The sequence below is a fragment of the Amphiprion ocellaris genome, chromosome 21 (assembly GCF_022539595.1).
Source record: "Amphiprion ocellaris isolate individual 3 ecotype Okinawa chromosome 21, ASM2253959v1, whole genome shotgun sequence".
Classification (NCBI taxonomy): Eukaryota; Metazoa; Chordata; class Actinopteri; family Pomacentridae; genus Amphiprion; species Amphiprion ocellaris.
In genome coordinates, this window is record NC_072786.1 from 2,275,153 (window position 1) to 2,294,361 (window position 19,209).

At 38.5% G+C, this 19,209-nt stretch overlaps 1 protein-coding gene across 10 annotated transcripts in view; it reads left to right on the forward strand.

Annotated features, from left to right (window-relative positions):
- Positions 1-19,209, forward strand: part of grip1 (glutamate receptor interacting protein 1) — a 74,564-nt gene that overhangs the window by 40,821 nt on the left and 14,534 nt on the right. For 8 of the 10 annotated variants that reach the window (XM_055006766.1, XM_055006768.1, XM_035949512.2 and 5 more), the window contains exons 2-14: positions 6,369-6,449; positions 9,009-9,144; positions 10,447-10,592; positions 11,484-11,567; positions 11,644-11,719; positions 11,793-11,938; positions 12,239-12,386; positions 12,558-12,727; positions 14,108-14,245; positions 14,530-14,679; positions 15,175-15,361; positions 16,622-16,767; positions 18,926-19,006. In XM_055006766.1, the coding sequence (XP_054862741.1) occupies positions 6,369-6,449; positions 9,009-9,144; positions 10,447-10,592; positions 11,484-11,567; positions 11,644-11,719; positions 11,793-11,938; positions 12,239-12,386; positions 12,558-12,727; positions 14,108-14,245; positions 14,530-14,679; positions 15,175-15,361; positions 16,622-16,767; positions 18,926-19,006 (1,689 nt within the window). The remainder of the gene's footprint in view (positions 1-6,368; positions 6,450-9,008; positions 9,145-10,446; positions 10,593-11,483; positions 11,568-11,643; positions 11,720-11,792; positions 11,939-12,238; positions 12,387-12,557; positions 12,728-14,107; positions 14,246-14,529; positions 14,680-15,174; positions 15,362-16,621; positions 16,768-18,925; positions 19,007-19,209) is intronic. The other 2 variants (XM_055006767.1, XM_035949511.2) reach the window with 1 other exon arrangement.

The window sequence follows — 19,209 nt, forward strand, 5'->3', positions numbered from 1 at the left end:
ACATTATCTTTTGTAAATTTTTGGGGCTACTGTTACTTTTCTTGCCTGTAGGTGACATTTATTGTTCTTGTTATTTTTTATATTCAAATATTTATTGCTGTTGTCACTTTTATTGTCTGTAAGTGGCATTTATTGTTATTCTTGTCTTTCCACATGCACATTTTTACTGGTGCTGTTACTTTTATTGCCTATAGGTGGCCTTTTTTACTGCCATCTTTACATAAGATAAGATAAAGATAAGATAAAGTTCTTTATTTCTCCCCACTCCAGGGGAAATTTACATTGTTACAGCAGTTTTATTTACAATATATACAAGGGTGGCAAAATTTTTAACAGAAAAAATAAAAATAAAAATAAAGTTTAAAAGTGCAAAGATGTGCAGTGCAAGAATGTCTGTGCAAATTTTATGGTTTGGGGTGGTAATGATATAGTCCAGTTTATGTTAACATCAGCCAGTGATGCTGATGTTGTAAAGTCTTATAGCAGATGGGATGAAGGACCTGCGATAGCGCTCTTTCTTGCAGGGTGGATGTCTCAGTCTGCTGCTGAAGGAGCTGCTTAAAGACCCCACAGTGTCATGCAGTGGGTGAGAGGGATTGTCCATGATGGATGTGAGCTTTGACAACATCCTCCTCTCACCCACCTCCTCTATGGAGTCCAGGGAACAGTCCAGGACAGAACCTCCTCCTGACCTTCTGTTTAGTCTCTTTCTGTCCCTTTCAGTGCTCCCTGCTCCCCAGCAGACCACTGCATAGAAAATAGCAGACGCTACCACAGAGTCGTAGAATGTCCTGAGCAGAGTCCTGCACACTCCAAAGGACCTCAGTCTCCTCAGCAGGTGGAGACGACTTTGGCCCTTCTTGTACAGAACCTCTGTATTGTGTGTCCAGTCCAGTTTATTGTTGAGGTGAACACCCAGGTATTTGTATGTGTCCACCATGTCAATGTCCAAACCCTGGATGTTCACCGGTGCAGTCCGGGGTGTCCTCCTCCTGCGGAAGTCCACGATCATCTCTTTCGTCTTACTGGCGTTGAGCTGCAGATGGTTTCGCTCACACCAGTCCACAAAGTCAGAGATGACCATCCTGTACTCCCGCTCGTCCCCTTCAGATACGCACCCAACAATGGCTGTATCATCGGAGAACTTCTGGAGGTGACAGCTCCCAGAGTTGTAGTGGAAGTCCGATGTGTACAGGGTGAAGAGAAAGGGGGAGAGCACTGTCCCCTGTGGGGCCTCCATGCTGCTGACTACCACATCAGACACACAGTCCTGAAGCCTCACGTACTGTGGTCTGTTGGTGAGGTAGTCGATGGTCCAAGCAGCCAGGTGACAGTCTACTCCTGCTCCTTCAAGCTTCACCCTGAGCAGAGAAGGCTGGATGGTGTTGAATATTTTCTTCATTTCTACATTTCTGCTGTTACTTTTCTTGCCTGAAGGTGACGCCGCCTGGACTGAAATGGTCGTTTACAGGTAGTCAGTGGATGGCGTGTGACCTCGTTTAAACAATCACAGCTCAATAACGCACTCTAAAATTACATATATGTGCGTTATATAACGTTCCAGGGGTATGTGAAGCGTGTAGTATTCTACAGTACGTGTGTTTATATACAGATTGTATTGTAGATGGAGGCAGAAAGGCAGAGATGCTGCTGTCCTACATCTGGAGGAGGAGGAGGAGGCTCAGCTTTCATCTCCAGTTAGCTATGGTCTGTGTGTGTGTGAGAGCTCGCTTTGCTTATATTATGGGGACCTAAATGTATTCATACAGTCACGTAATGTAGACGCCTCGTCTTTATGAACAAGCTTCAGTTTGGTAAAATTTTAGTGTGAAGATTCGGTTTAAGGTTAAGTTTGGAGTTGGGGTTTGGAAAGTAGCTGCTATAATTGGGACAAATCCCTGAGAAATGAGTGTGAGTCGAAGAGATGTCCTCTGAAGTGGTGCAAACACAGCTGTGAGTCTGTTTTCAGAGTCTCATTGTGCTGCCGAGCTCAGCCAAACAGAACAGATCCAGAGCAGATTAGAATAAATTACAACGGAATAAAGTCCAACCAAACGGAGGACTGAAATGGGAAAAATGCTACACTTAAGAGAAACGAAATGAACCACAAGCAGAAAAAAGACAGAATGTTTGGATTTTATCAATATGATAATGAAAGTGGCCAAATCCACATTTCTGGCTCCGTGAAAAAAATCTATTCCAGCGTTTCACATGATACTTTAGCTGTCATAACCAATAAATATCTCACAAATTGAGTCTTCAGCACCAAATTTTCTCTTTCAGGAGGAAGGTTGGGATTCAATAACCTGATATTGGATTTGAATTTGATTAAAGGGGACCTATTAAGCTCATTTGCAGCTCCGTGTTCTTACTCAGGGACGCCACCAGAGTAGATTTGCGTTACTCATGCTTGAATAAAATCTTTAATTATCCTCTCAGTGGAGCGTCTCCCTGAAAACAGGTGACATTAGCTCCTGTCTCTTTAACCCTCGTGTCGTCCTGCGGGTCAAACTGACCCGTTTTAAAGTTTGAAAATGTGGGGAAAATAATCTATTTTCACAGTGAAACTTCTGATGTCCACATTTTAACATTTTTGGGAAATTTCTGAACAATAGTTGGTGGAAAAAAATAAATGTTAAAAAAAATGTTTCTTTAAGAACATTCACAAAAAAATCCAAATTTCGATGGATTTTGGTTGATTTTTTTGTGAATATTAGAACTTTTAGTGATATATATGTAATCACTTCAGATATTTTAAGATTTTTTGGAAGATTTTTACTCATTTTTTGAAAATATTTACAAGAATTTTCTTGCCAAATTTGGGGCATTTTTTATATAAAACTTTTATGGGAAACTTTTAAGGAATTATTGGAATTTTCTTCCTTAAGGTTTGGCAGATTTTCATAAATTTGAGAAAATTTTTTGCTGAATTTTTAAATTTTTTTCAGACAAGGAAACAATATTCCTTGGTGCCCGTAAATGAAGACAACAGGAGGGTTAAGGAACACCACTCCCTAAAAGCACACTGCCTTCTGATTGGCCGATTTTGTGGAAGCCTTTGCTTGTGAGCATCGACAAAGTTCTGAAAGCAAACCGTGAACCTGCTAAGTAACAGAATTGCTAATTTTTAAATGCAAATGAGTCAAATTCGTCCACGTGTTTGACTTTGAATACACAACAACAAAAATAACAGCCTCAGTCTCAACACTATAAGAATTTTCTGGCACAATTATGGGAAGTGGTCAAACTTTGGAACCAGTTAGCAAAACTGGTTGAGCTTCAAAATCACTTAAAGGAACTGGTTGTGGTTTGGCACTGCTTAGAGGAGCTGTTGAAAGTTTGTAAAGAAATTAAACTCACTCCAGAAGCAGTTATATAAGCAGGTAGTGAACTAGCAGGCGATCCATTGAGGTGATTTTAGTGAACTTCAGGACCTGTTAGAGGAACTAGTGGAACCTCAGCTAAAAGAACTTTGGTAAATATTAAGTTTATTACCTGTTTTTTTGTAAAATAATAGCTGGAGTACATGAAATGCCTTTAATATTGTTCACGTAGACTGTTTTGCGAGAACGTGGCTTTATACATACCAAGAACATCTTAGTTTGACTTTCTAGGTGTGCTTTTCCTGGATTGACAACCTTATGAAGAAAGACTTGATCTGTACATACCAAGAACGTCCTAGTTTAACTTTCTAGATCTACTGTACCTGGATCAGATGACTTTATGAAGAAACAGATCTATACATACCAAGAACATCTTAATTTGGATTTCTAGGTGTGCTGTGTCTGGATCAGAGGACCTTATAAAGAAATACTTGACAGGCTGACGTGAGTAGGAATAAAAGATTGGAAACCGTGTTTTGAGAGCAGTCTGAAGCCTTGTAGAGCTCAATTACATGTTTTTCTTATTATGTTAAATTATATTATTATTTGAAACTATCCATATTTAACACTCTGAACCCCAAAACAAGCTAACATGCTAGCTTGTTTTGGGGTTTGGAGTGTTAAATATGGATAGTTTCAAATATTTGCTTGTCTTGGGGTTCAATTTTGTCTTTAAGAAAATGCCCAAATTTAAGATTTTTTTAGAGCCAAAAACTATAAAAACAGAAAGACTGATATGATTTTCAACTTTCTACCAATCCTTGAACTGCTCGTCCAGACATTTCTGAGTTCTTTCTCCTGAATCTTGGTTGTGATGTTTCCATAGAGGTGCAGGACTTTATACTGCAGTGAAAAATGAGCCAACAATGTATAAAAATATGACAGGAAGTAAAAAAACAGACACTATAACATCACATATTAAGTTCTTGTTTGAAAGTTGCACATGTACACGTTGGAAATTTCAGTTTCAGTTCAGTCATCTAATTACAACACTTATCACACATCTGCAAACAGATTAATCTATACGACATCATGCTTTAGCCCCGCCTCTGCTCTATCACCCCCCCAAAATATGTCTCATCTGTGTGATGACATCACTGGGGGTTTCCCAATGGACTGCAGGGATTGGTCCAGACGTAGAGAGAACACCTCGTTCTCCACAGGGATTGGTCGCTGAGCCGATGAGGTCACCTCTCTGACTACAGTTTCTTTATTCATGAGGACGGGCTGAGTTGTCAGACCTCTCAGCAGCTGCTTTAAGAACACATTTAGGTGGTCGGGAGCTCCGTTAGCTGCTAATGGGTAGCATGACCTGAAGTCGAGGATGCTAACGCCAATGCTAGCTTTTTAGCTTAAATCTGACATGTATTTTTGTGGTGGAAGTTCTGCACTGTCTGATGATGATGGTGAGTACTGATGCATCATGGGAGTTGGTTTCATTTTAGAGCTTCAGGAGTGAACCAGTTAAAGGAAATGATGAAAGAGGACTCCAGTAACCACAGAACCAGTTAGGTGAAGTGGTAGACAATTCGTTCAGATGATTCAATGGAACTTTAGAGCCTGTTAGTAGAACTGCTAGAACATCGGAACCAGCTAAAAGACCTGGTTGATGTTTCCGATAGCAACAACAGCAAACTAGCTATACCAGTTAAAGGGACTGGTCAAATTCCAGAACCAGTTACTTGAGCTAGTAAATGTTAGAAACTATTTCTAGAAACTGGTAGACCTTTGGAACCAGTTAGACAAACTGGTAGAACTAAAAATTGTGATTAAGGAACTGGTCAGTAACTAGAAGATAGAATATCTGTACCATTTAAAGGAACTTATGAACTAGTCAGATGAACTGGTAAATATTTGAAACTATAACTGGTAGAGCTTTGGAACCTGTTAGAGGAACTGGTCAAACCTTGGAACCAGTGCAAGCAACTGTGGGAGCTTCAAAACCAGTAAAGGAACTGGTCAATGGGTTGTATCCAATAAGGACACTGTCAGTATAGCTATACTGATTAAATGAACTGGTCCAGCTCTAGAACCAGTTAGATGAATTGGTATAGGTTTCAAACTACTGAAACCAGACAAAGAACGCGCTCAAGGCTTAGAGATGGTTAGGGGCACTGGTAGACCTTCAAAACAGTTAAACCATCTGGTAAAGCTTCTTAATCAGTCGGAAGCACTGGTAAGATTATGGAAGCTGTTAGAAGCAGTTTTTGAGCTTAGAATCCAATTGAAGAAATTAGTTTACTTTCAATTAGAGGTCGAGGTTAGTAGGCTGTCAAAACTGGTTCAGGAAGCCAGGTTTACAGCCAGAGGTTTGCAGCTGGTTGCTAGAACTGGTTAAAGTCTGCAACCAGTTAGAGGATATAGTCGAACTTCAGAACCTGCAAAAGTAGTTAGCAACATCAGTAGACCTTCACCGCTAGATACAGGAACTGTTAGATAGTAGAAAAGAGTTTTAATCATGCTTTGATAATCCTGTTGGAACTGTTGGGAGTTGCTAAACCAATTAACTGGTCAAGATTTGGAGCCAGTTAGGGACACTGTTACATCATCAAAGAGAACTGGTAGATTTTCTTTTCCAGCTGGAAGAAGTATTGGTGCTTCACAACAAGTTGAAGAATCTGGTTGTGGTTCACTCCAAAACTAGAGCTGGAAAACCTCCTCACAAGTTTTGAAAGCAATTTGGAACCAGTTAGAATAACCGGTAAAGCGTCAGAACTAGTCAAAGGAACTGGAAGAAACTAGTAAAGTCTCTAAAACAGTAAATGGTACCGTTGGAGGATCTGGTGACGTCTGTGGACCAGTTGGAAGAGCTGGTAGAGAAACTTGTTTTGGTTAAGTGAGTTGTTGGGTCTTGGAGCCTGTTAGATGAACCAGTCAAGCTTGAGAACCAGTGAAAGGAACTGGTGGAAGCTGGTAAAGAATCTAAACCAGTACATGTTTGTCACCCTGTTTAGTAATTTGTTTTTGTGTTTGTTTGTGTTGCAGATGAGGGGCCGTACACAAAACACTCTGCCGGGTCGCGACCTCCAGATGGAGCGCTGGCCATCAGGAGGCAGAGTATACCAGGTAACACTTTAATCATCATTATAATCTGTTCCTTTTGTAGTTCCACCAGCAGAGATAATGAACTCTGAAGATAACAGCTGAAAATAGAACACACAGCTGATGCTTTCCATCCTGTGACCTGCAGGAAGATGCATGCCGTCGCAGTTTATTTCCTCCCACCTGGAGCTAGTGGCCTACTTGTGATTACCGTCTGAATGGTGCAATCAGAAATGCTGTGAGGATAAGTGGAAGTTGCATCAATGATATGCAAATGCTGGCAGGTTCAGAAGATGAAAGGGAGCTAAAACAATGATGCAGAACCTTTGAACTCACTGTTACTCCAGTTGGTGACGTTATAGAGCTAACTGGGGCAGCTGGTTGAGATTTCAAACCAGTTAAACCAACTGATAACCAAAACAATTATGTATGGAAGCATTTTTCTGTTTGTTATCATCTGGTGAAGCTTCTGAGCCAGTTAGAGGAGCTGGTAGAATTAAGAACCAGTTGGAGATGCTGGTAGAATTAAGAACCAGTTGGAGATGCTGGTAGAACGGCTGCACCAGTTACAGACCTTCCAAAAGAGTTTGAGAAGGTTGGATAGAGCATCTGAAGCACTAAAAAGAAGTGGGTGCCCAAACCAGTTAAAGGAACCAGTGGGGTTTTAAGGCTGTTTGGAACAACTGGTTGAGGTTTGGAACCAGACAAAGGTACTGGTAGCTCTTCTGAACTAGTTAGAGGGTTTGGTAGAACTTTGAAACCGGTTAGAGTAAATGGCAACCAGTTATATGAACTAAATAAAACAAGCAAGATATTCAGGACTAGAGAGGGGAACTGGTAGAGTGTCCAGTTCAACTAAAGCTTTTGAATTGGTTCCATTAATTAAGGTGGATGACCAGTTTGAAAGGAACCTCATGTGCACTGGTTGGAGGCACTGCTGTAGAACCAATGGCAGCAACGGGTACAGCATCCTACTGGACCTGGTAGAGCTTCTGAACCACTGTGAGGAACAGGTAGAACTTCTGAACCATTCAGAAGAACAACTAGGTCTTCTGAACTGTAAAGAACATTTAGAGCTTCTGACCACTAAATGAGACTGATAGAACTGGTGAAATGGTTTAGGATGAACTCTGAACAACGAAGAGGAACTGATAGAGCTTCTGAAACTCATTCTAACAACTTCCACAGCTTTCAAATCTGTTTGAATTTCTCAATTGCTGTAAGTTACCGAAGGTTCTGAACCAGTTAAAAGAACTGTTTGAGCTTCTGAATCAGTCAGAGTGGTTATTATAACTTCTATATTGAAGTGACGAATGTGTGAACACTAAAAGAAACTGATAGAGCTTCTGGACCAGTAAGAGGGACAGTTGAGCTTCTAAACCACGATGACAAACTAATAGAGCTTCTGAACATCTTTGCAGGACAGATTTAGCCTCTGAACCAATATGAGGAACTTATAGAGCTTCTGAACCTTCATTAGAAACAAGTAGAGCTTCTGAACCAGGTAGATGAGATGGTGAGACTTTTGAACCATTTAGAGAAACCAGTCTGGGTTTAAAGCTGGTTAGAGCAACTGGTCAAGGTGTGAACCAGTTAAAGGAGCTAGAAGAAGGTCAGATTAATATATGGAAACTTGTCGAGCTTCTCAACCAGTTACAGAAACGAGAAGAGCTTTGAAACCAGGTAGAGGAACTGGTGCAACATCAAAATCCAGTGGAGCCAATTAGAGGTTTTGTTTGAGCTCCAGAACTAGTCAGAGGAACTGGTAGAGGTTTGAAATCAGCTGATAGATTAATTGGTCGAGCTTCTCAGCCGTGTCAAGAAATAAGTAGAGCTTTTAAACTCATCAAAGGAGCCGGTCGAGCTTCTAAACAGCAAGTTCAGAACCCGAGAAGGTTTCAGATTGATAGTAACTGAACTGCGAACTGTGAAAACCAGCACGGCTTAAACAAAACTCTGATCTTTGGAGGGAAACTTTGTTGTACTTGAGCTTCTTTAGCTGGCAGTTTGCTTTCAGAAGTTTGTCCCTCATCGCTGCAGGAAACTGGCTCATGAAATGTTTTATCAAAATCGAAGATTTGGAGGTTTTTCTGCTTCCCACTGTGAGTCGGCGCTGGTGTGCTAGAAAAGTTGAAAAGGACACTGCTGCTTTTTCTAAAGCCTCTTCGGAGGAGGAAGAAGACAATGAAGGTCAGAGTGGAAGATCAGACATCTTAATCCCATTGAATGAAAGAGGGTGAAGTTCTGCTGGATTAATATTAAAATATGACACTTTGATGAAACGCTGCGTTCTGTTTTATCACCTGAGGACCGGTCACTTCACATAGTAGCAGGTCGGAACTGAAATATCTCCCTCTCCCTCCATCCATCTCTCCCTCTCTTAAATATTTCAGGGGTTTGATGAAATATAAATGGACGACAGAATAGAAGATGACTTCACTTCTCTTTGTCCAGATTATTATTTTTTTTCTCTGCGCTCGCCAAAGGAGATTAGAAACGATGAAATCAGGCTGTGGAGACGGAAAAAGGAGAATAAATGGAGTGGGAAGGAGGCAGTAAAAATGATTTCTAATCTGGTTGTAGATGAGTTTCGGGGCTGTTCGGTGGTGGAGCTGATGAAGAAAGAGGGGACGACGCTTGGACTGACGGTGTCGGGTGGAATCGACAAGGATGGGAAGCCTCGGGTTTCAAACCTGCGACAGGGAGGCATCGCTGCCAGGTAACACTTTCTCTGAACCGAGTCTTACTAGACGTGTTTTAATTAGATATAAGTTTATTTCTGGCTTTAAATGGCAAAAATGAAGCCCCTTGAACCTGCAAATGTGCTGCTGTTTTGTTGTAAAATATTGCTGATTGAAAAAGTTTGATATTTACAGAGAAGAATGGCGTAACAACCAGCAAATCTGACAGTGGAAAATGAAAAATCTGAAAAAGTATGGAAGCAAATGGTGCCAAAAAGGTGGATTATTGTTCACGCCAAAGTAGTGATGAATGTTGGTGTGTTTACTAAAGATCTATGAGGTTCTTCTTCTGTTTTATCAATTAATACAGGGGTGTCAAACTCACCTTAGTTCAGGTTCCACATTCAGCCCAATTTGATCTCCAGTAACCAGTAAAATCACAGCATAATAACCTATAAATAACCACAAATCCTAATGTTTCCTTTGTTTTAGTACAAGAAAGTATGTTCTGAAAATGTTCACATTTAAAACAAAAGTTACACAGCGACAAAAAAAATGGACAAACAGCAAAACATAGACAAAAAAATGACAAAAGCGAGAATGACAAAAAAATAGACCAACAATGTAAGCGAGACAAAAAACCCACAAAACGATATAAGCGAGAAACAAAACAAATAAAAAACGAATAAAGTGAAACACAAAATGATGAAAATAAGACTAAAAACACAAGCGAGACAAAAAGGAAACACAAAACAGCAAAGTGACAAAAATAACAAAAGTCAAACAAAAACAAGGCAAAATATTACAAAAATGAGATGCAAAATGACAAAAAATGAGACAAACGACACCAAACAAAACAAACAAGAGGCAAAAAAACTAGACAAAAAAGTTACAAAGCGACAAAAACATGAGACAAACGACAAAAGTCAGACAAAAACCAACAAAAACAAGACAAAATATTACAAAAATGAGACACAAAATGACAAAAGAACAATCTATTATTTTACTTTAAGATCAAAACAACTTGTCATGGTCTAGAAATTATTTTAAATTTATAATTTTACTAATTTACAATCTGCAATTAATGTTTTCTCTGGAATTTTTACACTTTGAGGGCCGGATTGGACCCTCTGGAGGGCCGCTTTTGGCCCGCGGGCCGCATGTTTGACACCCCTAGCTTAATATATATTTAATTGGTTAAATTACAAACAGTAATTAATCGATTGATCTTTAACATCCCTGCAGGACCTGGTGGGGAACTGTGGGGTTTATAATAAAATTAAACAGAGGAGCAGCTTTAAGATGTTAAGTTAAACGGAGGTTTTCGACTGTTTGCTCAGGAGCGACCAGCTGAACGTAGGCGACTACATCCGCTCCGTCAACGGCATCAACCTGGCCAAGTTCAGACACGATGAGATCATCAGTCTGCTGAAGAACGTCGGCGAGCGAGTCGTCCTGGAGGTCGAGTACGAGCTGCCGCCCGTCTGTAAGTCCTAAGAGTAAAGCCCAGGACTGTGTTACGAGGCCAGATTATTGGTTTGCTGGTATGTCGAGACGAAAGTTGATGTTCTAGGACTTTTTTAAACCTGCTAGATCTCCATTTTAACTGATAAACTGACCACATTGAACCAGGTCCAGATGAGCTTACGTGGATCAAATCTTAGATTGTCGTAAAAAGGCTAAAGATTCTATAAAACATTGTTTTTGATATGGAAAACCATTATTTTATGAGCTAGAATGTAAAAACTGAGATTTTAGTGTGTTTTTTGCATTTGGACCACTTTAGACCAGATCCAGATCAAAAACCTCGATATTTAGGTGGGTCAAATCTTCAATAGATTGTTGTATAAAGGCTAAAGACTCTTTAAAACATCATTTTTGATTTGGAAACATTGAGATTTTAGTGGTTTTTTTGCATCTGGACCACTTTAGACAGTGAGATGTGAGAGTTAATAATTTCATCCTGCTCATTTTCAGACATTATTATAGGTTTTACTTTCATTTTGTGTGTTTTATTTCGTCTTTTTTTCGCCTCTACGACACTGTGGCATGTCTTAAATAAATCTAATAAATAAATATAAAGATGTTTGTGTTCAGATGTTGTACATTTAACAGCATATATCAGCAGAAACCAGCATACCTGACACTAAAAAACTAAATAAATCTGAAAAATGCCAGAAGGTGTCTGGAAGCAAATGGTGCCAAAAATACAACTGGATTATTTGAGCATTCATAAACTGTAAAATGGAGAAAATTAGCTGTTTTAGCTCGGCAAAATGGTGGTGAATGAGTGTGTATCAATATTGTCTATATTTATATGTGGAAAGTTACTAGTATCCTATAAACACTGATGTTGTTGTTATTGTTGTTATTGCAGCTGTCCAGGGTTCAGGTGTGATGTTCAAGAACGTTGAGGTGACGCTTCACAAAGAAGGAAACAGCTTTGGCTTCGTCATCAGAGGTGAGGAGTCGCTCTGTTTGTCTGTCTGTCAGATATAAATAAAGATATTTTAAAAACACAGCATCGTGTTTTACAGGCGGAGCCCACGAAGACCGAAATAAGTCTCGGCCCATCGTCGTGACAACCATCCGACCCGGCGGTCCAGCTGACCGGTACGTGACCTCCGGATGGGTTTCTGACCCTCTGGAGCTTCTGTAGAAACTAAAACTTTCTCTCTCCCTACAGGGAAGGTACGGTGAAGCCGGGCGATCGGTTGCTAAGCATCGACGGGATCCGTCTCCACGGCAGCACGCTGTCCGAAGCCATGAGCATCCTGAAGCAGTGCGGACAGGAAGCGACTCTGCTGATCGAGTACGACGTCTCCGTCATGGGTCAGTTTTACTGGTTATTTTACTCACTTATAGGTGTTTTTTTTTTTAAACTTGTGTCACTTTTTTCTTCACTGTGGTTAATTTTTCACAAGTATCTAAAGCAAATACATAAAAAATAGAAAGTAGGAAAAGTGACACGTAAAATAGAGTGTCATCTGCGTATTTATGAGTTCAGATATTATGATTGTTTATAACTAAAGCAGGCTGAGATGAAATAAAGGAGGATCCAGGATAGAACTCTATGGAACTCCGTTTCATTTAAACCCTTGATTTTAAAATTCCTGTTTTCTTCCTCTTCAGACTCGGTTGCCACGGCGTCAGGACCGTTGCTGGTGGAGGTTGCCAAGGCGACCGGCTCCAGTCTGGGCGTGGCTTTGTCCACCTCCATGTTCTGCAACAAGCAGGTCATCATCATCGACAAAGTTAAACCGGCCAGTATAGCCGACAGGTAGACGACCTCTGATCAGTTTCCTGTTTGATTTAGTTTTATTTATGTGTTTAGATGTTCTTAGATTTAATCGTTGTGTTTCTCAGGAGTCGGTGACCTTCTTGTGTGTGTCTTTGTGTGTTTTTTGTGTGTTTTATGTGTTTTGTGTGGTTTTTTGTGTGTTTTGTGTAGATGTGGTGCTCTTCATGCAGGAGATCACATCCTATCTGTTGATGGGAAGTCGATGGAGTTCTGTTCTCTGGCTGAAGCCACTCAGCTGCTCTCAGCTTCCTGTCAGACCGTCCGCATGGAGATCCTGCCTCAGCACCAGGCCCGACCGGCCCTGAACGCACCACAGCACGGTAACAGCACATATAATACACACTGGAGAGGCCCTGAACACACCACAGCACGGTAACAGCACATATAATACACACTGGAGAGGCCCTGAACGCACCACAGCACAGTAACAGCACATATGACACAATGGAGAGGCCCTGAGCACACCACAGTTTGGTAACAGCATAGTATAACACAGTGGAAAGACCTTGAATGCACCACAGTACGATATAATCACATACGAAACACTCAAGAGCTCCTGAATGCACCACAACATGGTATAAATGCATATATAACACACTGGAGAGGCCCTGAACGCACCATAACATTGTATAAATACATGTATAACACACTGGAAAGGCTCTGAACGCACCACAACATGGTGTAAACACATATACAACACACTTGACAGCCCCTGAACACACCACAACATGATATAAATACATATATAGCACCCTAAAGAGGCCCTGAACGTACTACAGCACGCTATAAACACAAAGACAGCTGTCAAAAGACCGTGAACGCACCACAGCATAGTTGAAACACACGAAGATCAAACTTATTAGGCCCTGAACGCACCACAGCAAAGTATAAACACAGCTCACATGAAACTTAATGGTCCCTGAAGGCACCACAACATACTGCAGTCTTTCAGAGTTGCTGGATACCGAAATGTTTTATTTCTTTAATTTTGTCTGAAGTATTAGTGTGAATGAATAATAAAACTTTTTTTTTTTTTACACTAAACTCTTCCATAGTTTCACTGATGTGTTTTATGAGCTTCTGTTTAATGTTTGATCGAAAAACAAATACAAACTAATTAAAAAGGAAAAACAGTAATTATATTAGTTACTGTATATATAAAAGATTACATGAATAAGTAATCTTTTATAAAAGTGTGATGTCGTACGTTCATATGAACATGTAGATCCCTCAGATTATGAAGAACATATGATATTTGTAATAAAACAAACAGCTGAAAAATAAAGCAAGTTGTGAAAAATATACATTTATTAACTCTCGGAACTCCTTTTTACAGAATCTGGTTTGAACAAACCATTTTTTTTTTTTTTTTTTTAAAGTTTTTTTTTTTTTTTTAGAATTTTTAAACGAGACACGTGGAATAAAGTGATTTTGATGCTCAGATTTCCCTGATGGACACATGAGTAGTTCAAGGACTGTTGGAAATCTGACGTTTTTTGTGCTCTCATAGTATCATTTTAGCATTTTTTAAAAAATGGCTGCCCTGAGGTTTCTACATGTTTCTATGGAAACACCTCCTGACCTTTGACCTCTGATCCTCCTGTCTTAACCCTAACCCTCCCCTGTGTGTGTGTGTGTGTGTGTGTGTGTGTGTGTGTGTGTGTGTGTGTGTGTGTGTGTGTGTGTGTGTGTGTGTGCAGTCAAGGTGCAGCGTAGTCCCCGCCCCCTCCCCTGGGAGACTGGAGGCTCCGCCCCCATCCTCCCCCCCTACCACTACAACACCTACCACCCTGATCAATCAGGCGCCAGATCGCACAACCGCCATACGAACAACCCTCGTACGTGGTCGTCTCTGTGTGTCTGTGTTTTATTTTGAAAGGGAGTGTGTTCTGTGTGTCAGGTATTTTACTCTGATAGGAAGCGTGTTGTGACGTTGTTGTGATGTGTGTGTTGTGATGTTGTTGTGACGTGTGTGTTGTGTATGTTGTATCTCAGGTGTTTTACTCTGAAAGGTGTTGTGACGTGTGTGTGTGTGTGTTGTGTATGTTGTATATGTTGTGACATTGTATCTGAGGTGTTTTACTGTGAAAGGTGACGTTGTGTTTGTGTTTCCTGTGTGCAGCTCTCAGCCACTCGTTCTCTCCCGGCTCCATGTCGGCCTACAGCCTGTCGTCTCTGAACATGAACACTCTGCCCCGGAACCTGTATCCTACCAGCCCTAGAGGGACGCTGATGAGGAGGAAGACCAAGAAGAAGGACTTCAAGAGCTCCTGTGAGGATTTAATGTTCCCTTCAGTATTCATTAATATTAACATAGAGTTATATGAGTTTATATACAGAGTCATGGTGACGATACGCAACAGAAATACTGACAATATGAAAAATGCATTACGGTTAAGTGTATTTTTGGTTTTATTGTGTGTGTTTTTGTGTGTGAATTAATTTTTTGCAATCTTCTGTTTCGTATGTTTTTGTGCATCTTTTTGTGTTTTTGTGCATTTTGTGTACTTTAGTTCTTGTGGTTTTGTGCATTTTTACATTTTTGTTTTCTATGTGTGTTTTTCTGTTTGTCTAATTATGTTTTGGTGTTTTGTATTTCTTTGTGTGTTTTTATAATTTTTTGATGGGTTGTTGCATTTTTCATGGTTTTTTTGTGTTTGTTTTTTGTCTCATTGTGTGTCTTATCCTCCCATAAACTACTAAGGTAGATGTGTAACGTGACTGACTATTAATTCACTCCTAAATCTGTTAAACTCTCGTCTCTCAGTGTCTCTGGCCTCCAGCACCGTCGGTCTCGCCGGTCAGGTCGTTCACACGGAAACCACGGAGGTGACGTTGCTAGGAGACGGCATCATGGGGTTCGGCCTGCAGCTGCAGGGCGGAGTCTTCGCCACGGAAACGCTGTCGTCGCCGCCGCTCATCGCCTACATCGACCCCGACAGCCCGGCGGAGAGGTGGACAATCATTATTTATTATTTATAAATATAGAATTAAATATAACATTTAAAAAAATATTAATAACTGTAAAAAATATGCAATAATAATATCTTTAAAGTGATTTTACTGCTCAGTCCGATTATTTATTTGTTTTTGTGCCACATCTTATTTTTATTGTTTTTATTTTATTGCTGCTGTTAATAAATCATTTTATAAAACAGACTTTAAAAGATGTCACACAAGTAAAGTTTAGTTATGATAATTAAAACATTAAATTCAATACAAATAAGGATATTTTGTTTTATTTACGGATTTTTAATCTATTAGCTGCATAATTTTAAATTATTGTCATGACATTTAGAAATATATTCTATGATTTTTTATTTATTTTGTCTTCTGTTATTATTTATATTTTATTCTATTTATTTCTTGCCTTTTTCGGTTCAGTCATTTTCATAATGTTTAGCCTCATAATTAGAATTTATCTAGATTTTTTAAAAAAAAGCGTATTATGTTCTATTTTTACTTACAATTTTTTATTATTAATTTTATATTAATAATATATTATATATTATCTAATATATTTGTAATATTATATTTATTATTGTTTTATAATATTATTAGTTATAATATTCAGCCTTATGTTTTATACTTCTTTTTTCTTATATTTGTATTTTATTCTATTTTTACTTGCATTTAAATTTTTTATTTATTAATATTTTAGTTTTTTTATATATATATATATATATATATATATATATATATATATATATATATATATATATATAATACATTTATAATATTATATTTGTTATATTATTATGTTATAATGTTATTAATTATCATAATATTCAGCCTTATATGTTATATTTCTTTTTGTCTCATGTTTTTATTTTTTTATATTTTATAAATTAACGTTATATTTTCTTATTTTTTTAAACTGAGTTTATGTAATTTTTTAAAATTATTTAAATTTTTTTCAAAAGTTTCTTGCATTTATTATTTTTTAAATTGTCATAACTTTGAATTGTGTGTTTTATTACATTTTTTTGTCTTATTTTTTCAATTTTTATTCAGTTTTGCAGCTGATAATTGATGTATTTTGAGAACTTATGGATCATTTAAGTCTTTATTCCTTCTCAAAATGTGACTAAATTAATTTTTTCTTTGTTTTATGTGACATTAAACTGGAAATCTTTACGTTAACTGAGAATCTTTTAGGGTTTTCTAGATCAGATCGCTATAAGCTGAGTAATAAACGTGTTTTTTTCGTGTAGATGTGGAATCCTGCAGATCGGCGACAGGATTTTATCCATCAACGGCGTCCCGACCGAAGACTCGACTCTGGAGGAAACAAACCAGCTGCTCAGAGACTCGTCCATCACGGCTCAACTCACGCTGGAGATCGAGTTTGACGTCGCCGGTAAGAAATAGAACCGAATCACACTTTTATTATCTCACAATCCTGAATCAGACACGTTAAAACTCTGATTTTAATGAGTTCATTTATAGTTTCCCTCATTGTCTTCTCTGTGAATAAAAGCTTCCAGAGGTTCACTTTCAGTCCCGGTTTCTTCTTTGTAGCCGACCGTCTGTTTGGCTGATCGGCTGCCAGTCGCTCGTCTTTGTGAACGTAAAACGCTCCGGCGGGTGTAAATATCCGCCCACGCCTCGGTTTAATACAACAACACAACAAGCTGTCACTGGTGACTCACAGACACTTTGTGGCTCGTAGCCGTGAAAAAAAAAGATCCATTGATGCTGAGACGTTGTTGTCAGAAAGAAGCCCAAAGTAAACGAACGCTGATCTGGGAGTAAATAGATTTACTGATTAGAGACATTTGTTTTTAAAAAAAAAAAAAAAAAAAAACACCAAAAAGTCAACAGTTTGAGCAAGATTCTGTAAAAAAAATAAAAATTCTTCTATCCACAACACAACTGATTCTCTAGGACCAACTCAACAGTGACCAACAGGGCAAAATTAGTGAAAAATAGTTAAATATCTGTAGAATGTGGAGACAAAATGACCACAAATAGACACAAAACAGCAAAAACAACACAGAAAGCATCAAAATCAAGACACGAGATGACACAAACGAGACATAAAATAACAAGAACGAGACAGAAAGCAACAAAAGAAGGAACAAAATGACAAATCAGACACTAAACAACAAAAAACCACAGAAAGTAACAAAATCGACGCTAAATGATAAAAACATGACATAGAATAATAAAAATGCTTAAAAAAAACAAAAAAAAAATAGAAAATAACAAAAACAAGGCACCAAATGGCAAAAGCAAGACAAATTGACCAAAAAGACACAAAACGGAGACGACAAGAAAGACTGAGAGGAAAATCAAACCTACTGAATCAAGAGAAAAAATCTGGAGGGGAAACATGGAGATAGATAAATATCTACAGTATGTGGAAACACAATGATCACAGAGACATGGAACAACAACAAAAAACACAGAAAGCACCAAAATCAAGATATAAAATGACATAAACAAGACAGAAAATGATGAAAACAACAAAGACAGCAACAACAGTTAAATATCTCCAGTATGAGGAGATAAAACAATCACGTGGAAGCACAAAACTATACAAATGAGACACTAAATGTCCAAAACAAGCTCAAAACAACTCAAATGACTCCAAATAAGACAACAATTTTACTAAAAAATCAACAGAAATGGGACACAAAACATCAAAGAGCAAGAGGAAATAGCACAAAATGACAAGAGAGACATAAAATAAGACAGAAGACAACAAAAAATGGACACAAAACGACTCAAATGAGACAGAAAATGACAATAAACCAAATGAAACAATACAAGCGTGACACTAAACTACAGGAAGAGACGACGGTAGTAGACTGAGAGTAAAATCAAAGCTACTGGATGAATAAATAAGTGCATCTCGGCTCAGAAACAGTGAACAGAGGAGCAAGTAGTTGGGGATACATCCAGCATGGTGAAACATCTTTCTACTGATGATGAACAGAATAGAGAGGGAAAGTCTGGAGACATGGAAATAGATAAATATCTGGAATACACCTGTATACACTTGGAATAATGAGACAAAATGACACAAAACTGAAAAAAAGACACAAATTGAGAAAAATGAGACAAAAGCCGACAGATAGGAGACAAAAATGCCCCTGAAATGTCAAAAACGAGACAGAAAACAACAAAAACAAGACACAAAATGTCAGACACACTTTATAAAATGATACAAATGAGACTGAAAACAACAAAAATACGAAATATTGCAACAATAAAACAACATAAATGAGACACAAAACAACAGAAATTAGATAAAAATGTTGTCAAGGATGTAAAAAGGTGGATAGTTAAATATCTACAGTATGTGGAGACATTTTACAATTTTTGCACAATAAATAGGCAAAAAATCTACTTTTTTTCTTTTTTTTGTCATGTAAAATGAGTCCTCACTGGATAAAAATGGGCCACAAACTGCTTCACTTCATGTTCTGAGGGTTTAAGTGAATAAAATAATATCCTGAGAATAAAGTTTTTGTTTCTCTTCAAGTGAAGTTTCCTCGCTTTTCTGTTTCCAGAGTCGGTTATTCCCAGTTCAGGAACGTTTCATGTCAAGCTCCCGAAGAAACCAGGAGTGGAGCTGGGAATCACCATCAGCTGTGAGTAAAAAACATGAACTCATGAAACTCCGGCATCAGAACCGGAGCACCAAGTCTCAGGGGTTATTTGACAAACGTAAAACCATAATCCGCTGCTTATTGCATCATCTGACGGATCTGCTTTGGTCTTACATCATGTGAAGACGTCTGGGAAATGAAACTGTCATCCCAGATCATAATAAATTCAGCCTGTTTGTCACTCC